At 44.9% G+C, this 18,612-nt stretch overlaps 1 protein-coding gene across 6 annotated transcripts in view; it reads right to left on the reverse strand.

The window, feature by feature from the left end:
* The window catches only part of LOC146010028 (uncharacterized), a 38,221-nt gene that overhangs the window by 17,277 nt on the left and 2,332 nt on the right, over positions 1–18,612 (reverse strand). For 4 of the 6 annotated variants that reach the window (XM_083150842.1, XM_083150843.1, XM_083150841.1 and 1 more), the window contains exons 2-3: positions 11,425–11,503; positions 9,372–9,483 (exon numbers count right to left, since the gene is read on the reverse strand). In XM_083150842.1, coding sequence (XP_083006968.1) covers positions 9,372–9,483; positions 11,425–11,503 — 191 coding nt within the window. Of the gene's footprint in view, positions 1–9,371; positions 9,484–11,424; positions 11,604–12,258; positions 12,348–18,612 lie in introns of those variants that run through there. The other 2 variants (XM_083150845.1, XM_083150844.1) reach the window with 2 other exon arrangements.

Consider the following 18,612-nt stretch of genomic DNA (forward strand, 5'->3'; position numbering starts at 1 on the left):
CAACTCACTTTTCCTCTCACCTTTCCTGTTAGTGCAACCATGAGCGTTGTGTGTATAAGATGCACTACTACTGTGGACTTTATGTGTAATGGACACGACTTCGGAGACACGTTGGTGTTTAAGTGGCACCTCTGTGGGCATTATGTGTAAGGGGCACTACTTCTGTGGGCATTGTGAACGACAAAACTCAACATGGTTCCACAGCATGCCGGTACTTGAAGAACCAGCACATGGAACATTAAAAGGACCCACCGTGAAAGTATAACTAACATTCATACACACTCACACACATACTTACGTATATTAAAACATGTCTATTCGATCCACTTGTCAATTAGAATCCATTAGGATGCATGCGCTTGTTTGCCTCCATTTAAACAGAGCTTTTGATCTCGTGCTTTGTTTTGCTTATTGCGAATCTGTGTAGTTCCGGGTCACGTGACTCACGGAGGTCACGTGACCTTACAATTGTACAACTTTATTAATTTTTGTTTTAACATTAATGTGTTTTTTTTTAACATTTACATTGCTAATAATAAATAAAATCAAAGTCCTTCTGTGCATTCGTAAAATACTAATTAATTGTATATAAATAGTTTTGATTCATGTGTTTTATTATGAGACTTCCAATGAAGCCCTACTACACCTGGGATTTGTCCCATAATTAATCCTAGGGTATAAAAAGGAGAACCCTGGCAGCATCAAACATTATAGCTCCTGATGAAGGTGTGCGAACACGCCGAAACGCGTTGAGCCACTGCATCCTGACCCAGCACTTTATTGGAGAGCAATCCACCTCACACCCATCTCAATCCACAAGACCTTGGAATTCCACAGGACATTATACCCGGACCAGTTTCTTTGCAAAACCACCTTGGATCCCCAATACATCTGGTATCTGCCATACCTTAAGGATGGCCTTTTTCACCATCATATCACCTGTGTGACACTTGGGAATCCTCCACTGGGAAATCTCCGGGACTTTGAAAATCCATTCCTAATAAGGTCATCCACAATACATGGTAATTATATACCTCGGTGTTGATATGGACCCAAAATACTCATTTTTGCCAAAATATTGATTGCTAGCTGGAAATGATCCTTTTTAAACACACAGTTTTATCAATATTATAATAATATATTCTTTGTGAGAATTCTCATACGCAATGTATTGTATATGAATTGTATTATACTTTTTTAGTGTTGTAATAAATCTTCTCAGAGAAAACCCTAGCGCTGTATCATATTCACATTTTTCAGAATCCATTAGGAGACCTGTTAAAATAACTCCACTAAATCTAGAAAGGATCGGTCCTCTTTGGTACCTTGTAGTTATAAAGGTTACATATAAACAAAACGCAAAAAATCTGGTCTGTGTGAACTGAAGGGAAACCATGAATTCACCTAAACTCCCTTCCCCCAACTGCCGGGTCCCCGTATGACTACTGTCAATTACAGGACCCAATCAGAGAATGACAATTATATAGCGCTCCCCTGATTGGCTTAACCACATTGAACTGTCAATCAAAGCTGAGCTCATGTATAGTTAGAACGGGAAGAAATCCCCATTCTAAATATAGCGGTGTGCTAAAACCCCAAAGGTTAATTAGGCCAAGTATGTGGTCTGTCCACAAGGACAAGGCCATGGGGGTATATATATATGTGCATAAATATATATGTTTTAGTGTGAATTAGTAACTATTACTCGTGCAGCAGCTTCCTACTATGCCCACACTTTCTAGTAAGTAATAGATTATTATGGGTCTATGAGGACCACATGCCTGCTGCAGTGTCCAATCCAGGGTTGGGGTCCCTTTAATTAGTTTGGAATGCAGACTTCCTGTGTGTGCGCTCCATGGTGTTATGTCCGTTAATGCGGAAGTGATGCGGCGCCAGTACGTCGCTACTCGTTATGTAATGCACCCGGATATGACTTACGTGTGTTCCAGGGTGGTGATTGGTCAGCTGTTTTGGCACCTTCCTTTTATTGAGACAGCCCTGTGGGTATATTAGGGAGCTGCTTAGAGAGGTTTGGCAGCTGCTGGATCCCTGTGGATCATCTATCTGCCGTAATGCTGCTGGATCCCTGTGGATCATCTATCTGCCGTAATGCTGCGGGATCCCTGTGGATCATCCATCTGCCTTAATTAAATTTAATCATTTTTTATTGTTTTCTTTTTTTGACAGACATACATTAATACTTCACATAAACAAGGAAAGGAAAAAAAAAAAAAGGCACAAAACATGAAACAGGAGTTCCTGTGTCTCCTATATTCCACATACGTTTTTATAGCCGATATGGTGTCGATTTTTACAGATAATCCCGGCACATGGTTTCCTATTTCCTATCTATGGTAGAGATTTCTTGATTCCCAATTTCTTCCCCTTTTTTCCCTTTCCCTCCTTCTCTCCCCTTCTCCTCCTTCTCTCCCCTTCTCCTCCCTTTCCCCCCCTTTTCTCCCTGGTACTACTGTGTCTAATGTGAGTGTTGTGTTACGTGAAACTATATGCATTATTCCTTGTGTATTGCTTTACTGATTTTTTAAATTTTTTACTTATATTAAGATACTGGTGTTAATGGTGTCTATGTCTTTTCTCTTGTGCTATATATTGATGTGATGTAGATGTGGCCTAATAATTGTGACTATGTATAGTGGGTATGTGTTTGTGTTTTCTGTGTCTGTGCTCTGTGTCAGTGCTCTATATGGGCCTTTTGTGAGTGTATTCTTTATACCTTTCTTTTTTAATATTCACCTCTCCATATTCTGCTCTTTTCCTCCTTTTCTAATTGTGCCTTTCTGGATGATCTCCAATATTCATCGACGCCACCTTGGCCTTGCATATATACGGGGAGAGGAAGAAGAGGAAAAAAAAAAAAAGGGGGAACCCCTCATTCCGCTTTAAATTGTACCCAAGTCGCCCCACTTTATGACTATAATCCTTCCTTATGTCTCTTCCTAGTATCTATTACCTCATTAGTCTATCATTTTAGGTCATATACTTTATTTCTTATCCCATTCATATTCTTTCGTCTAATTATAGTCACATATAGTTATCTCAATTTTTTTTTTACTTTTTATCTTGATATTAATGCTAGTGTTAATTTCCATACTTTACTCTTAGTTATAGCTATAGCTTTTATCTTCCTCCACCTGGACTCTCTCCTCCCTCACCTAAGTATGCAAATTGTAATTTTTTATTTTATGTTTGTATTACCTACTTTCTTATTATATACCGCAGTATTATATTTTTATTTATTTATTTACTTGAACCTTAAATCTATAAGTTCAGACTTCTACTCTATTCTCATAATTCAGAGGAAGGAATATCTAATCCTATCATCGATAGATTCCATCTCTCCCATTTTTTTTATATAATTTGAGATTGAACCTCTGCTTTTATACATGATCCTTTCATGTCCTGATACTTCATTTATAAGGGCTCTCCAATGATAGATATTGGGTGATTCAGGGGCCATCCACTTTCTAGCTATAAGAACCTTAGCCAAAGTTGTTAGGCAAAGGACATATTGGTATATTATTCTGGAGTGTGTCTCTTGTATGCCTAGCCCGAATAAACATATCCGAGCTGACATCCTCGGAAGGGTTGTTTCAGTTGACACTATATCTCTCCATACTTTCAACCAAAACTCCTGTATTGGTGGACAAGTCCACAGCATATGCCAAAAATCAGCCACCTCAAGCCCACATTTTGGGCATGCGGAGTCTAATCTCAATTTCGCTTTATAGAGAGATATAGGTGTACGGTAGATCCTATGTGTAATATAAAAGTGCGTCTGCTGATATCTAACACACGGAGTGGTATATTTAGTAGATCTCAAAATTTGCACCCATTGCTCATTAGAAAGCTCCCCTATATTTGCTTCCCATTTATTTTTAAGCTGATCGAATATATATAGATTAATTTGGTTATTTATTTCTCCGTATATTCTTGAAATTTGACCCCTAGATCCCAAAGAGTGGAGAAACCTTTTTACAGGAGATATCCGTATATCTATAGGGTCCTTTCCAAACTGGGCATGTGCGGCACTTCTTAACTGTAAATATCTAAAAAATGCTTTATTAGGGATATCAAAATCTTCTTTCATTTGGTCGAATGTCTTGAAAATCCCATGACTATATAGCTGCTGTACCACACCTATTCCAGTTTTCATCCAAAAAGCATCTTGAGATAGTATCCTAAATTCTTTGAATATTGGGTTATGCCATAATGGTGACTCCTCCTCTATTTCTTACCATTCATAAATTTTATGGGTTGTTCGCCATATCACCACCATTTGCTTAAGAAGAGGGGGTAGAGATGTGACCGAGATTCCAGACAATAGGAATTGTATAGGTGTATGGTCATATTTTTCAAATTTAGCCACAAAGTCCCTGAAAGTTAATGTATCCCTTCCCTCCAACCAATTTGAAATATGTACAAGTTGAGCTGCCAAATAATAGGCCCTCAAATTTGACAAGCCCAACCCGCCATCATCTTTAGATTTAACTAAGGTTCGAATGGCGACTCTTGGCGTTCCACCTCCCCAAATAAAGGATGAAATCACACTATCTATTACTAAGAATACTTTTTTAGGTATATAAATAGGTGAGTGTTGTAATAAGTATAGATATTTAGGCTGAATCACCATCTTGACTAAGTTAATGCGACCTACAACTGTCAAAGGTAACTTCTTCCAAATATGCATTTTGGATTTAAACTCCTGTGTTACAGGATCAATATTTTGGGAGACAAAGTCCTTAGGATTAGGAGTAATCCATACTCCCAAATATCTGAACCTTAATGTCCATTGTAGCGGACAGGAGAGATCTATTTCATCCGATATTTTACCCGCTATTGGAAGTATATATGATTTAGTCCAATTTATACATAAGCCTGAGTACTCCCCAAATGAGTTTATTATCCGTAATAAGACAGGTAATGATCTCTTAGCCTCTCGGAGAAATAGAAGCACATCGTCTGCATACAGTGCTATGGTATCAGAGATCCCTCCTATAGACAGGCCTTCAATTTCAGGTGACGCACGAATATAACTAGCAAGGGGTTCAATTGCCAAGGCAAATAAAGCCGGAGAAAGAGGACACTCCTGTCGTGTGCCTCTCTCCAAAGAGAACCGCTCAGTAGTATATCCATTGACAGTTATGCGTGCAGATGGGGCGGAATATAGCAATTTTATCCATCTTATAAATCCTTGACCAAAGGAGAATTTACTTAATACTTTCAGTAAATATCCCCACTCTACTGAGTCGAACGCTTTGGCGGCGTCCAAGGACGCCACCGCCGCGCCCGGCCCAGTCTCTTCTCCCAACTGCAAGTGACTAAACAGTCTTCTGATGTTTTGTATGGTGCTTCTCCCTGGCATAAATCCAGTCTGATCTCCGTGTACGATTGACCCGATCACGGAATTCAGCCTGGTAGCCAGGATTCTAGCTAAAATTTTTACATCTGTAGACAATAATGAGATGGGTCGATATGATTCTGGTGACGTGGGGTCTTTTCCTGGTTTTAAAATAACAATTATATTAGCCTCAGCCATAGATGATGGCAACTCACCATACTCAAACAAGTTGTTAAATAACTCTAGTAAATAGGGTGCGAAGAATTCTTTCCATTTTTTATAAATTTCTATGGGTAGACCGTCACACCCAGGGGATTTCTTATTAGGTGTTGATACTATAGCAGATTTCACCTCATCTATTGTAATTGGAGACTCCAACAATACTACAGCATCAGAAGACAAAGTTGGCAAATAGATCTGCGAGAGGTACTTATCTAATTGCTCAGTTGTATAAGTTACTCGAGTAGTTACCCGGATATGACTTACGTGTGTTCCAGGGTGGTGATTGGTCAGCTGTTTTGGCACCTTCCTTTTATTGAGACAGCCCTGTGGGTATATTAGGGAGCTGCTTAGAGAGGTTTGGCAGCTGCTGGATCCCTGTGGATCATCTATCTGCCGTAATGCTGCTGGATCTCTGTGGATCACCTCTCTGCTGTAATGCTGCTGGATCCCTGTGGATCACCTCTCTGCCGTAATGCTGCGGGATCCCTGTGGATCACCTCTCTGCCGTAATGCTGCTGGATCCCTGTGGATCACCTATCTCCTGTAATGCTGCGGGATCCCTGTGGATCATCTATCTGCCGTAATGCTGCGGGATCCCTGTGGATCACCTCTCTGCCGTAATGCTGCGGGATCCCTGTGGATCATATATCTGCTGTATTGTATATGCTGCTTTGGCTGTGACCCCTGATGATAGTCCGGATAGGCTGAAACGTTGTGTGAATTCATGCTGCCATGTTACTCTTTGGTGCTGGGAAATAGATTCTTCTATGTACAATATTATCTGAGTGACCCTTCATCTCGTTCCTACATTATATATATCCGGAAGAAACCCACGCAAGCAGAGGGAGAATATACAAACTCCACACTGTTATGAGGTCATGGAGGGAATCGAGCCCATGACCTCAGTGCTGTGAGGTAGCAATGCTAACCATTACACCATCCGTGCTCTGCCCAATTTTCTCTCTCTATGAACTGTGGGCCTAATTCAGACCTGATCCCTGGGCTGCTAAGTTTCAGAGACCTGCTATCAGGTTTTCCCTGCCCAGCCAGAGGTACATCGCGCCCCGTGCAAGTCTGTGAATTGGTACCATGGCTTGCAAACTGTAGCTGGATCAGGGATTCGCTGCAAAACCAATAGCAAGCCACTCACCATCGCATGGATTCCCCGGTGTGTGCAGTCTGTGCGTAGCCCAGGACTTACTCAGGGGCTGTGATAGAATCAGACTGATGGGGGCCGGAGCAGACGTCACACAACTTCCCCACCAACGTCTGGGCACGCCTGCGGTTTCCCTGACACTCCCCGAACACGGCCGGTTACCACACGCAAATGCTGGATTTCTGTCAATCCTTGATAACTTGCACAGCAGTGATCAGGTCTGAATAATCCCCGTAGGTGATGTGAGGGGAGAGCAGGAGTATAATAGGGGCTGTTGTCTCCTGATGTATGAGATACACCAGAGAGTGTAGGGAGGAGACTGGTCAGATCTCTGGGCTGGTAACACACAGTGACATGATGTGAGGGGGAGAGCAGGAGTATAATAGGGACTGATGGCACCTGATGTATGAGATACACCAGAGAGTGCGGGGAGGAGACTGGTCAGATCTCTGGGCTGGTAACACACAGTGACATGATGTGAGGGGGAGAGCAGGAGTATAATAGGGACTGATGGCACCTGATGTATGAGATACACCAGAGAGTGCGGGGAGGAGACTGGTCAGATCTCTGGGCTGGTAACACACAGTGACATGATGTGAGGGGAGAGCAGGAGTATAATAGGGGCTGATGGCTCCTGATGTATGAGATACAGCAGAGAGTGTGGGGAGGAGACTGGTCAGATCTCTGGGCTGGTAACACACAGTGACATGATGTGAGGGGGAGAGCAGGAGTATAATAGGGACTGATGGCACCTGATGTATGAGATACACCAGAGAGTGCGGGGAGGAGACTGGTCAGATCTCTGGGCTGGTAACACACAGTGACATGATGTGAGGGGGAGAGCAGGAGTATAATAGGGACTGATGGCACCTGATGTATGAGATACACCAGAGAGTGCGGGGAGGAGACTGGTCAGATCTCTGGGCTGGTAACACACAGTGACATGATGTGAGGGGAGAGCAGGAGTATAATAGGGGCTGATGGCTCCTGATGTATGAGATACAGCAGAGAGTGTGGGGAGGAGACTGGTCAGATCTCTGGGCTGGTAACACACAGTGACATGATGTGAGGGGAGAGCAGGAGTATAATAGGGGCTGATGGATCCTGATGTATGAGATACACCAGAGAGTGTGGGGAGGAGACTGGTCAGATCTCTGGGATGGTAACACACAGTGACATGATGTGAGGGGGAGAGCAGGAGTATAATAGGGGCTGATGGCACCTGATGTATGAGATACACCAGAGAGTGTGGGGAGGAGACTGGTCAGATCTCTGGGCTGGTAACACACAGTGACATGATGTGAGGGGAGAGCAGGAGTATAATAGGGGCTGATGGCTCCTGATGTATGAGATACACCAGAGAGTGTGGGGAGGAGACTGGTCAGATCTCTGGGCTGGTAACACACAGTGACATGATGTGAGGCGGAGAGCAGGAGTATAATAGGGGCTTATGGCTCCTGATGTATGAGATACACCAGAGAGTGTGGGGAGGAGACTGGTCGCATCTCTGGGCTGGTAACACACAGTGACATGAGGGGGAGAGCAGGATTATTATAGGGACTAATGGCTCTTGATTCCCCACCAGGCAGATACATTCTCCTCATTAGTCTGTACTGACAGAGGAGGGTGCGGGATAAGAGGCTGCTGTAGTGACAGAGGAGGGTGCAGGATAAGAGGCTGCTGTAGTGACAGAGGAGGGTGCGGGATAAGAGGCTGCTGTAGTGACAGAGGAGGGTGCGGGATAAGAGGCTGCTGTAGTGACAGAGGAGGGTGTGGGATAAGAGGCTGCTGTAGTGACAGAGGAGGGTGCGGGATAAGAGGCTGCTGTACTGACAGAGGAGGGTGTAGGATAAGAGGCCGCTGTAGTGACAGAGGAGGGTGCGGGATAAGAGGCTGCTGTACTGACAGAGGAGGGTGTAGGATAAGAGGCCATTGTAGTGAGAGGAGGGTGCAGGATAAGGAGCTGCTGTAGTGACAGAGGAGGGTGTAGGATAAGAAGCTGCTGTAGTGACAGAGGAGGGCGCAGGATAAGAGGCTCCTGTATTGACAGAGGAGGGTGCAGGATAAGAGGCTGCTGTAGTGACAGAGGAGGGTGCAGAATAAGAGGCTGCTGTAGTGACAGAGTAGGGTGCAGGGTAAGAGGCTGCTGTAGTGACAGAGGAGGGTGCAGGATAAGAGGCTGCTGTAGAGACAGAGGAGGGTGTAGGATAAGAGGCCACTGTAGTGACAGAGGAGGGTGCGGGATAAGAGGCTGCTGTACTGACAGAGGAGGGTGTAGGATAAGAGGCCATTGTAGTGACAGAGAAGGGTGTAGGATAAGAGGCTGCTGAAGTGAGAGGAGGGTGCAGGATAAGGAGCTGCTGTAGTGACAGAGGAGGGTGCAGGATAAGGAGCTGCTGTAGTGACAGAGGAGGGTGCAGGATAAGAGGCCGCTGTAGTGACAGAGGAGGGTGCAGAATAAGAGGCTGCTGTACTGACAGAGGAGGGTGCGGGATAAGAGGCTGCTGTACTGAGAGAGGAGGGTGTAGGATAAGAGGCCATTGTAGTGACAGAGGAAGGTGCGGGAGAAGAGGCTGCTGTAGTTACAGAACAAGACGAATATGTGACTCTTTGTAATAAGTGATTATTACTCACATGTGCTGATATCTGTAGGGATTTCCTCCTCCTTACACTGCTGGTCACACCTCACATCCGTCTCTTCTTCTCTCTTTGTATCTTCCCACATAATATTACACAGATCTTCCCCCTAATTAAAAAAAAAAATATATAAAATCACACACATCTTACAATCACTATATATTTTTAAATGTAAATCTCTCTCACCTTCTGCTTCTATTAGTTGGGGATTTATCTTCAAGTCCAGGTGCCCGCCCCCCCCTAAAACACATCTCCCGTCTTTCATAGCTTTACAGATCCTTTCATTGTGCAGGATGGAATGCAGACTCTGTAACAAACCACCCTCCATCCATGTTTTCTCTCTCTTAAACAACCTCACCCATCTGGCAATAACAGAAACATGGCGCACACAAATAAGACTTTCCTCACCTGAAGCCCTCTCACACAGTGCTCTCACCTCACTGAGCATTTATTGGTGTGGTCGCCCCAGTTTCCCCACCACCTTTCAATTAGCTTTATTGATTTTAAGCCGCCAGACACCAGAGTCAGCTGCACCTGTATTATAACAACAGGATGTCAGAGTCTGCTCCATCTGCATAACAGCACATCACAGGCTGCACCCCCTGTATAACAGGACACCTGGTGTTGATCTGCGTGTAAACCAGGTCACCCCTTCCTAATCCATCTGCAAAACAGGACAATACCACAGCCCCCTTCATCTACACAGCAGGACACCAAAGTCTGCTCCACCTGCGCTGTACCCTGCTCACTGACCCCACCCACCAGGTACAAAGGTCTCTGATCCCGGATATGATCCCAGTCCCGTGTGCCGGACTAATGAATGGAGGAGATGGGCGGTCTCACTGGGTTTGGTAGGATATGTCGGCATAGAGGGGAAAGCGTCACTTATACAGATAAATAACATTATTACTGTGTCAGCATTCCTTGTACGTCATCATGCTGCTGACCATGTAACTATCTCCTGATTCACACAGGATCGGGATTATAGGCCGGCAGTGTCTAGTTTCCACAGTCAGTAGGTTGCCATGGAGAAGGTAAACATAGACAAAATGTCGACACACACAAAAGGCTCACATGACTATGGTCGACACAAAAAGGTTGACATGGGTTTTCACGAGATATATATTAGTTTTTTTGTACTTCACTATCCAAGTTGACGCCAATTGGATACGGTGAAGTGCCAAGTGATTCGGCAGCAGAGTCACATGACCAGAAGGATGGGGAGGGAAGTGTTACACTAAGGGTGCGTCACGTGATCATGTGTTACCATTCACACAAGAAAACGTGAAAAACTCATTGTGTCACATTTTCCATGTTGATCTTTTGCTTGGTCGGACTAGACACTGGTGACCCCACTATACACATCCTTATTAACACGAGTGACTGCAACCCTACATTACTATGCATTACCATATATTACTATGCATTTCCATACAGTACCATACATTACCATATATTAACATACATTACTATGCATTACCATATATTAACATACATTACTATGCATTACCATATATTACCATACATTACCACATGTTAACTTATATTACCATACTGTACATTACCATGCATTACCACACGATACCATATATTACTATGCATTACCACACGTTACCATATATTACCATACATTACTATGCATTACCATATATTACCATACATTACTATGCATTACCACACATTACCCTATAGATTGTAAGCTTGCGAGCAGGGCCCACCTACATTTTGACTGTCTGTAAATACCCTGTTTTGTTGTATCACTGTCCCCTATGTAAAGTGCAACGGAATATGCTGTGCTATATAAGAAACTGTTAATAAATAAAATAAATAAATTACCATGCATTACCCTGCGTTACCATATATTTCCCTACATTACCATATATTACTCTACAAGTGTGAATCCCATGAGCTGGGAGCTGTGTCCCTGTGGGAAGGGTCCTGTATGTGGGTCTGGTATAACAGTCACAGGGCACAACAGTCTGATCTACATATGTTATATAACACTCTCAGTAGTAGTATATAATATAATAATAATACTAGATGTGATTACCTGACGCTGCCAGACACAACACTGGATCCTCCCCGCTGCCTCCTCCGCAGCCCGCAACTTGTTATCAGTGCTGGCAACTCTGACATGAGAAACGGGCAACAGTTACGTGACCATACAGTAGGAGCCCATCTCATCTATCTTCCTTAGGCCATTAGCCATGGCTATCCTATTGTTCTCAGCTGCAATACAATACAATACATAGTACAATAGAGTAGGGGATTAGCAGAGTAATCCAATTACTTACTTAATCCTATTATAGGGATAGATGACAGTGGCAAACCAACACCCCCCCCCCTCCCCCCAAAAGTAAGTATGCCGGGAGCGTGCGGCTGGGGATGTGGGTGGTTATGCACTAGTGGTGGGATTTGTTGGTTGATAGATTATTGGGTGATAGGGTGGGGTTAGGTAAAGGCACCGACAGGGGGTTGGGGTTAGGCTGGGGTAGCAGCTTCAGGTGGCGGGTACAGGGGTTAGGCACTGGGGGGGAGAGGATTAGAGTCAAGCTGCTGGGGGAGGGGGTTCAGGGGATGCCAAAATTGTTAATCTGACCCCCAGTCATCTGTATATCCCGTACATGCATACATATCGCTATATCCGTTTAGATCTATATCTTACCTAAATACATCTATATTTCTATACATTCCGTATACAGAGCTGAGCACTACACCCCAGCTACATCACATAAGAGGAATGCAGTGGCCACACAGTGGGATCTGACCATTGCACCATACGAGAAGTGTTACTGCGCAGCAATAGACAGTGCGATAGGGAATACATGGCATGCTGCACTGTGCACTGCTGCAGAGTGATCATAGGCACCGGGACACCACTCACCCGGGAACCCGCTGCCGCTCTCACCGCTTCCCCTGTCCCTGCTGCATGACGCCCCGGAAGCGAGGAGGGGGCGGGGCTGCACGTTGACGAGCGTGGTACTCAGAGTGACGGCAGAATACGGGGAAAGCCTAACCAGGAAGTATGCTGGAACGTAAATTCCGGAAGAAGGGTGGAACGCATAACCAGGAAGTGTGTGGTAGCGGGTGAGTGTCTCCATAGACAGGGAGTGAAAGATGGCAAATAGCGTGTGACATAGATATACAGTGAGTCTCGGGAGTTGCTGCTGCGGACACGGCGCCTCCCGGCCTTACACTTGTGCTGTGGGGCTGTGGCTGAGGGGCGGCATAATAGCTGTATATTCCAATACAGTGAATGGGGCCCTGTCCCAACCTCTGCAATAGGCTTGTTACCAGCAGTGTGTGTCCTGCCCTATCCTGCAGCCCTTCCTCCTAGGGTATTCGGGCAAATCCCCCCTGGCGGGGCAAGACCCAAAGTTCGCCTTCATAGCATCTCACAATGGCCCCATTTAGGGGAGAATGATTTAAATATGGGGAACATCAGAAATAATTCCTCATTCACCGTGTCCGGCCTATGTCTTATGTGTGCCTAGCGCCGCCCTGCTGGTTGGCAGGGATGCAGAGACTGTGGCACACTTCACCATGGTAACAAGTGGCAAATCTATGGGAGATTGTAAAGGCTACTGAGTGCCATCCCTGAAAGGGGCACTCTAGCCTTATGCAACCAACAGGGGCAGAGCTGATATAATTCATAAGGCGATATATTTGCCACAATGACATCACATGTAACTCTATTGCTAACACAGGGACCTCACTGGGGAGGTGAGGGGGTCTGGGAGTGTCACAGTGACATCACATATCTACAGTAATAATACAGGGACATGACTGGGGAGGTGAGGGGATCTGGGAGCGTCACAGTGACATCACTTATATCTATAGTAATAATACAAGGACGTGAATGGGGAGGTGAGGGGATCTGGGATCGTCACAGTGACATCACATATCTACAGTAATAATACAGGGACATGACTGGGGAGGTGAGGGGATCTGGGAGCGTCACAGTGACATCACTCTTATCTCTATTACTAACACAGGGACCTGATTGGGTTATATATACAGCATCATATAGTATACACTGGACTGGCCTATACAGCACTATCATCACTATACTGGCCTATACAGCACTATCACTGGACTGGACTATACAGCACTATCGCTGGACTGGCCTTGTTAATGTCCAATTTATATCAAACCAATGGATAATAAGTTAAGTGCGCAGTTTACGTACTGTGTCCGTAAACTTACTTTTATTCCTAGCTACGGGCAAACTAAAGCATAGCGCCACGTAGCAAACCTTATTAGTGTTGCACACAATGGTATCAGCGGTATCTAGTTCGCAGTACTTAGAACTAAGTTTTAGGTAAATACACCAGGTATAAATTCCTGTAAACCTTTCCGCTTACTGCGAATAATACACGAGACAGTATAAGTTCCGGAAAAAGGGTACAAAATCCTTAACCGTATATTAGAGCCCCTAGCGGACAACAGGGGGTTAACAGAAAGGATTGAATATAAGCAAATAACAGGATATACAGATCCCAGTACAATCCAAAATACTATCTAATTACAAAAGGGGAAAGATGCAGATGTAAATACAATAAGCCACAATACAAAATACGCATGCAGAGAGGAACAGTTACTGTCTCTCACACGCGGGCCCAAGTCGGTCCGAGCTCCCTGTATTCTATCCAGATTACAGTCCAGGAAGAAAAAGTACAATGAGAACGTTCTAAGGTTGTGCTTAACCTCCTATAGTGTATAAGTAGAAGGGGCAGTGAGGGTCTCCATAGGTCAGAAGATCAGGTGTCGCTTCTCTTGGATTTGTGCAGGGGAATGCGCCTCTGTGTCTTTGTCCCAAAGCATCGTCATAGGGGTCATAACTCAAGCTGTAAAACCTGTTACATCCGGATCTCCCAGTTACACTGTCCTCGTGGCAATGTGGCCATTAAATATGTAATTGTTCCATAACTTTCAGCTGTTACAAGTTGCATACTTTAGACAAGAACCCGAGCGCTGCTCATGAGAGATGGAACACACAGATGCGAAATATGTACAGAAAAGATCGTGTTTTACTATTTAAGCTATGTGCTGCGAATTAAAACCATTTATCTATATTTTATTATTTGTGGGAGTGGGATATGAAATTATGTGTAGTAATATGGCTGCGCACGTGGTTCGCATTATTATTTCACCTGAACCAAGATGGCGGCTATACAATTCTATTGTGGTGCGTATGCAACTCGACTTTGACAGTCCACCCTTTGACAGTAAAATAAACCTCACATTTCAAAATCATAACACACAAAAAAATATTTGAGGTACATGATTATACATAAAAAGGGGAATGAATCATTATGTGCTATGGCTAATCCTAGATTATTGATAATGGGGAACACATTTACGTAACAATTTATTCATGGCTGACAAGGGACAGCAATATACAGATTTTTGGAACCGAAAAAAAAACCAGGGGTGTTAAATTTATTTACTTTTTTCAGATTTGGTATCCCTCAACGGATGTTGGCTTCGATCGTAGGGTCATATACTACACCCTCATCTTCCTTGGTGGCAGGTGCTTTCCAGAACCAGTATTGTTGGACCCTCCAGTAAAGTTGAACCCACCTGCTGATTTCTCGGACCACCAGGTCCCTGCAAGTTTGGATGTCTATGGCTAAATTACACCTGGCTTAATTGGATACAAATCGCTGAGAGGTTGTAGTCCCAATAAAACCATCTAAAAGGGACTCACACAGTAACCTCTGCTGGTCTTGTCATTGGGTAATGCTGCACTTTTCCTGTTACCCCAATTGCAGCTACTCTTTGGTTAGTACAACCTAAATTAAGAGGAGTGTTGAGAACAGACCTGGCCGCCCCTGTATCAACCAAAAAGATTTGTTTTACACCAGCTACATTTACCTTCACCTGAGGCTCTTCTCTCAGGTGTTGTGTCAATCTAACCGGCTGTAAGATACAGGTATGACCTGTTTCCAATTGGTGCATCTGTGTCGCCCTTAAGACGGTGTCGGCTAAGAGGTGGGGTGTGAGGCATGTGACGTGATCTGTCTGTCTCCTCCCATTGTTTTGGTGATGGGTCTCCCCTTGGTGTGGTTCCCAGTACTTTCTATGTGTGTCATTTCTCCTGGGGTTCCCTTATCTGCAGTGTCTGGCTATGTCACCCTCTTTATTGCAGTTAAAACACATCATAAGTTTTCTACTTACATCCCTTGGTTTTGTGCATGACATGCTTTTGCTTGAGGCATTACTAAAAGCTTGGATGCTAACAGTCATTCATTTTTCTGTTTGGATTTTTTTTTAATGTTTTTGTCATTCATGGTCGACAGCAGATTCCCTTATGGCATCCACTGTCATGCCCCTCCAATTTGGGAAAGAAGTTTGCACCCTGATCTTCAGATTTTCCTTAAGACCTTCCACCAGTACAGAGACAATCATTTATCTCAAGTGTGTGTTGTCCTTGGGTTCAGTGACACCAGTGAGTTTTGACACTGTCAGAAATCCTCGATGGAAATATTCGCTAGCAGATTCGTTATCTTTTTGTTTTATAGTGAATATTTTGTGAACACTTATTTCCCATGGTAAATGAGAATTAATCTTTCACTACTGGCAGATCTTGGTGGGCAGTTTAGCTGAGCGCACCCAAACACTCCTTCTTCCGTATTGCACCACTTTTCCAACAACTAAGCGTAGAGTGTGCGATATGAAGGCTTCCTCTCTATTCTCAATCACTTGCTGTGTCTTTCTAACAATGGGTTGTTAGCCCAGTCCCACAGAAGTGCGGCCAAATTTCGCAGGACACAAAAAAACTTGTTTTTCCTATATTCGGCAAAATCTGTATTTTAAATGAGAAGCCAGGCAGATCTCTTGGTTCTGCTCTTAGCTTCTTCACCCTATCCGATAGATAACGTTTCTATAGCGTAAGACAAAGACATGTATCTATGATAGGGGCAGTCTTCCTATGGTGTGTCGCCACACACCCCAGGAAGTTCTTTTTAACACACCTACTTCCTTATTTCTATAGCGCTCTGGGACACCGTCATGGGACCATTGACCCCCTGTAATTCACACTCTGGGTCCTACTTACTCCTGGGACTTAAAAAGAAATAAAAATATTTCTGTACAGAAAACTTTCCCTGGTTGGCAGTTTTTTTTTTTTTTTTTCACTAGATGTCATCCGAGTATAAACCCCTTAAGGAATAAGGAATTATTGTACTATATACCCTTACTTTAGGAATTTATTAAAATACTTTTGAATTGCTTGCTTTGAAAACAAACCAAAAATACTAACTTTCTGTATTAATAACTGCCCTATCAACAGTATTTTAATATACTGCTACACTACATACCCCCTATACTCCGCAATACACTATATACCTTGTATACTCCAGACTACATCACTAAATTATACCCATCAGTACACTATATACCTCCTATACTCCGCACTACACTATATACCTCCTATACTCTGCACTACATCGCTACACTATATACCTTCTAAACTCCGCCTGGTCTTCCATACTGGGATAGAGATGGGGGTAGAACTGAATGGAGGACTGGCTAAGGGCTGGAAGGGGGCAGGGCTGACAGAGTAGAGGGGAAGCAGGTAGTGTCCCCGCCAAGCTAAAACAGGGACTTGCTAAGTGGTGGAAGGGGCGGGGCCTGGACCTCCAGTAGAGTAGAGAGGGAGCAGAGATTGGCTGGCTGAGGAAAAGAAGGGGGTGGGGCTTGGTCCACTGACTGGGAGTGAGAAGACTCAGCCCAGGGCTGAAGGGGTGTGGCCAGGTTTTAAGGACGGGAAGGGGATTTTGTAGAGAGGAAGAAAAGGGTGGATCTGTCCTGCAAAAGCTGTCAACTATAGAGAAATGGTCCTGTTCTCTCCTTCACCTGACCGCATGTGTTAATAGATTTTTCCAGCGGCTGTGGATTCTGTCACTGTCTTTGGCTGTAGCATCAGAAGAATGGGATTCGGGGAGGTGTCGGGAGGCTCCTGCCTGGGTGGATAGCTGAGGGACCCACTCTTTATTCTGTCGGCGCAGCTGCTGCGTGTCAGTCAGTATAGTTCTGGGGATTCATGTCCGGCAACGGAAGTTTGCAGACGGCCACTCGCCTCACATATAGCAGGAACTGGCCAATAGTAGCTGCACATGTGTGCTGCAGGTGAAACGTAAAAAAAATCTTCTACATGACAGGGGCACATGCCTGTGTGCCCCCTGCCCCCTCCCCCCCCTGAATCCGCCACTGTCTGTACTATCATAGTAGGACCAAGTGGATGGACCAGGCCCACTTCAGGTCTGTTAGTGCTCGTCCCTCTGCCCTGATAAGGGTCGGGGTGAGAGGTCACAGTCAGTGTAACAATAAATCACAGTAACATGCAATGGAGGCGCCCGCACATGGAGAATAAGCCGGCGCCCGCTTCACAGAGCAGCTTCATCAGGGCCATGCACTAGCCGTCCACTCCATGGCAGCGAGCGAAGGTTAGCGTTCCCTCGCTGCTCGGAGGGTGATTGAGGGGGCATGCCACCAGTGTTTTCCAGGAGTATCCTGGAAAACCAGGTGTTCCCCAGCCGTTGGGAGGCCACTAACATCATCAGCGGCCTCCTTCTCTCCGCAGCCTTTGCTGCACCAGGTGAGTCCTGGCTCCCTCAGTGCTGCGTGCAGGGTATATCATTACATTGGAATGATTTCCCTCTGTGTGTTAGCAGCCGTGCACAGAGCAGGGATGTGTGGGGGCATGCGTTCAGCAGCTACCTGCCCGCTGGACTCCATTGTGCTGCTATTACACCTGCTATGTGGTCACCGGCCCTTCACTGCCTGTTACTAATATTGCTGGGACGCCGGCCAATCACTGCCTGTCACTAATATTGGTGGGACGCCGGCCGAACACTGCCTGTCACTAATATTGGTGGGACGCCGGCCAATCACTACCTGTCACTAATATTGCTGGGACGCCGGCCAATCACTGCCTGTCACTAATATTGCTGGGACACCGGCCAATCACTGCCTGTTACTAATATTGCTGGGACGCCGGCCAATCACTGCCTGTTACTAATATTGCTGGGACACCGGCCAATCACTGCCTGTTACTAATATTACTGTGACACCGGCCAATCACTGCCTGTCACTAATATTGCTAGGACACAGGCCAATCACTGCCTGTCACTAATATTGCTGGGACACCGGCCAATCACTGCCTGTCACTAATATTGCTAGGACGCCGGCCAATCACTGCCTGTTACTAATATTGCTGGGACGCCAGCCAATC

The sequence above is a fragment of the Crinia signifera genome, chromosome 6 (genome assembly GCF_055691185.1).
Source record: "Crinia signifera chromosome 6, ASM5569118v1, whole genome shotgun sequence".
In the NCBI taxonomy this organism is placed as follows: Eukaryota; Metazoa; Chordata; class Amphibia; order Anura; family Myobatrachidae; genus Crinia; species Crinia signifera.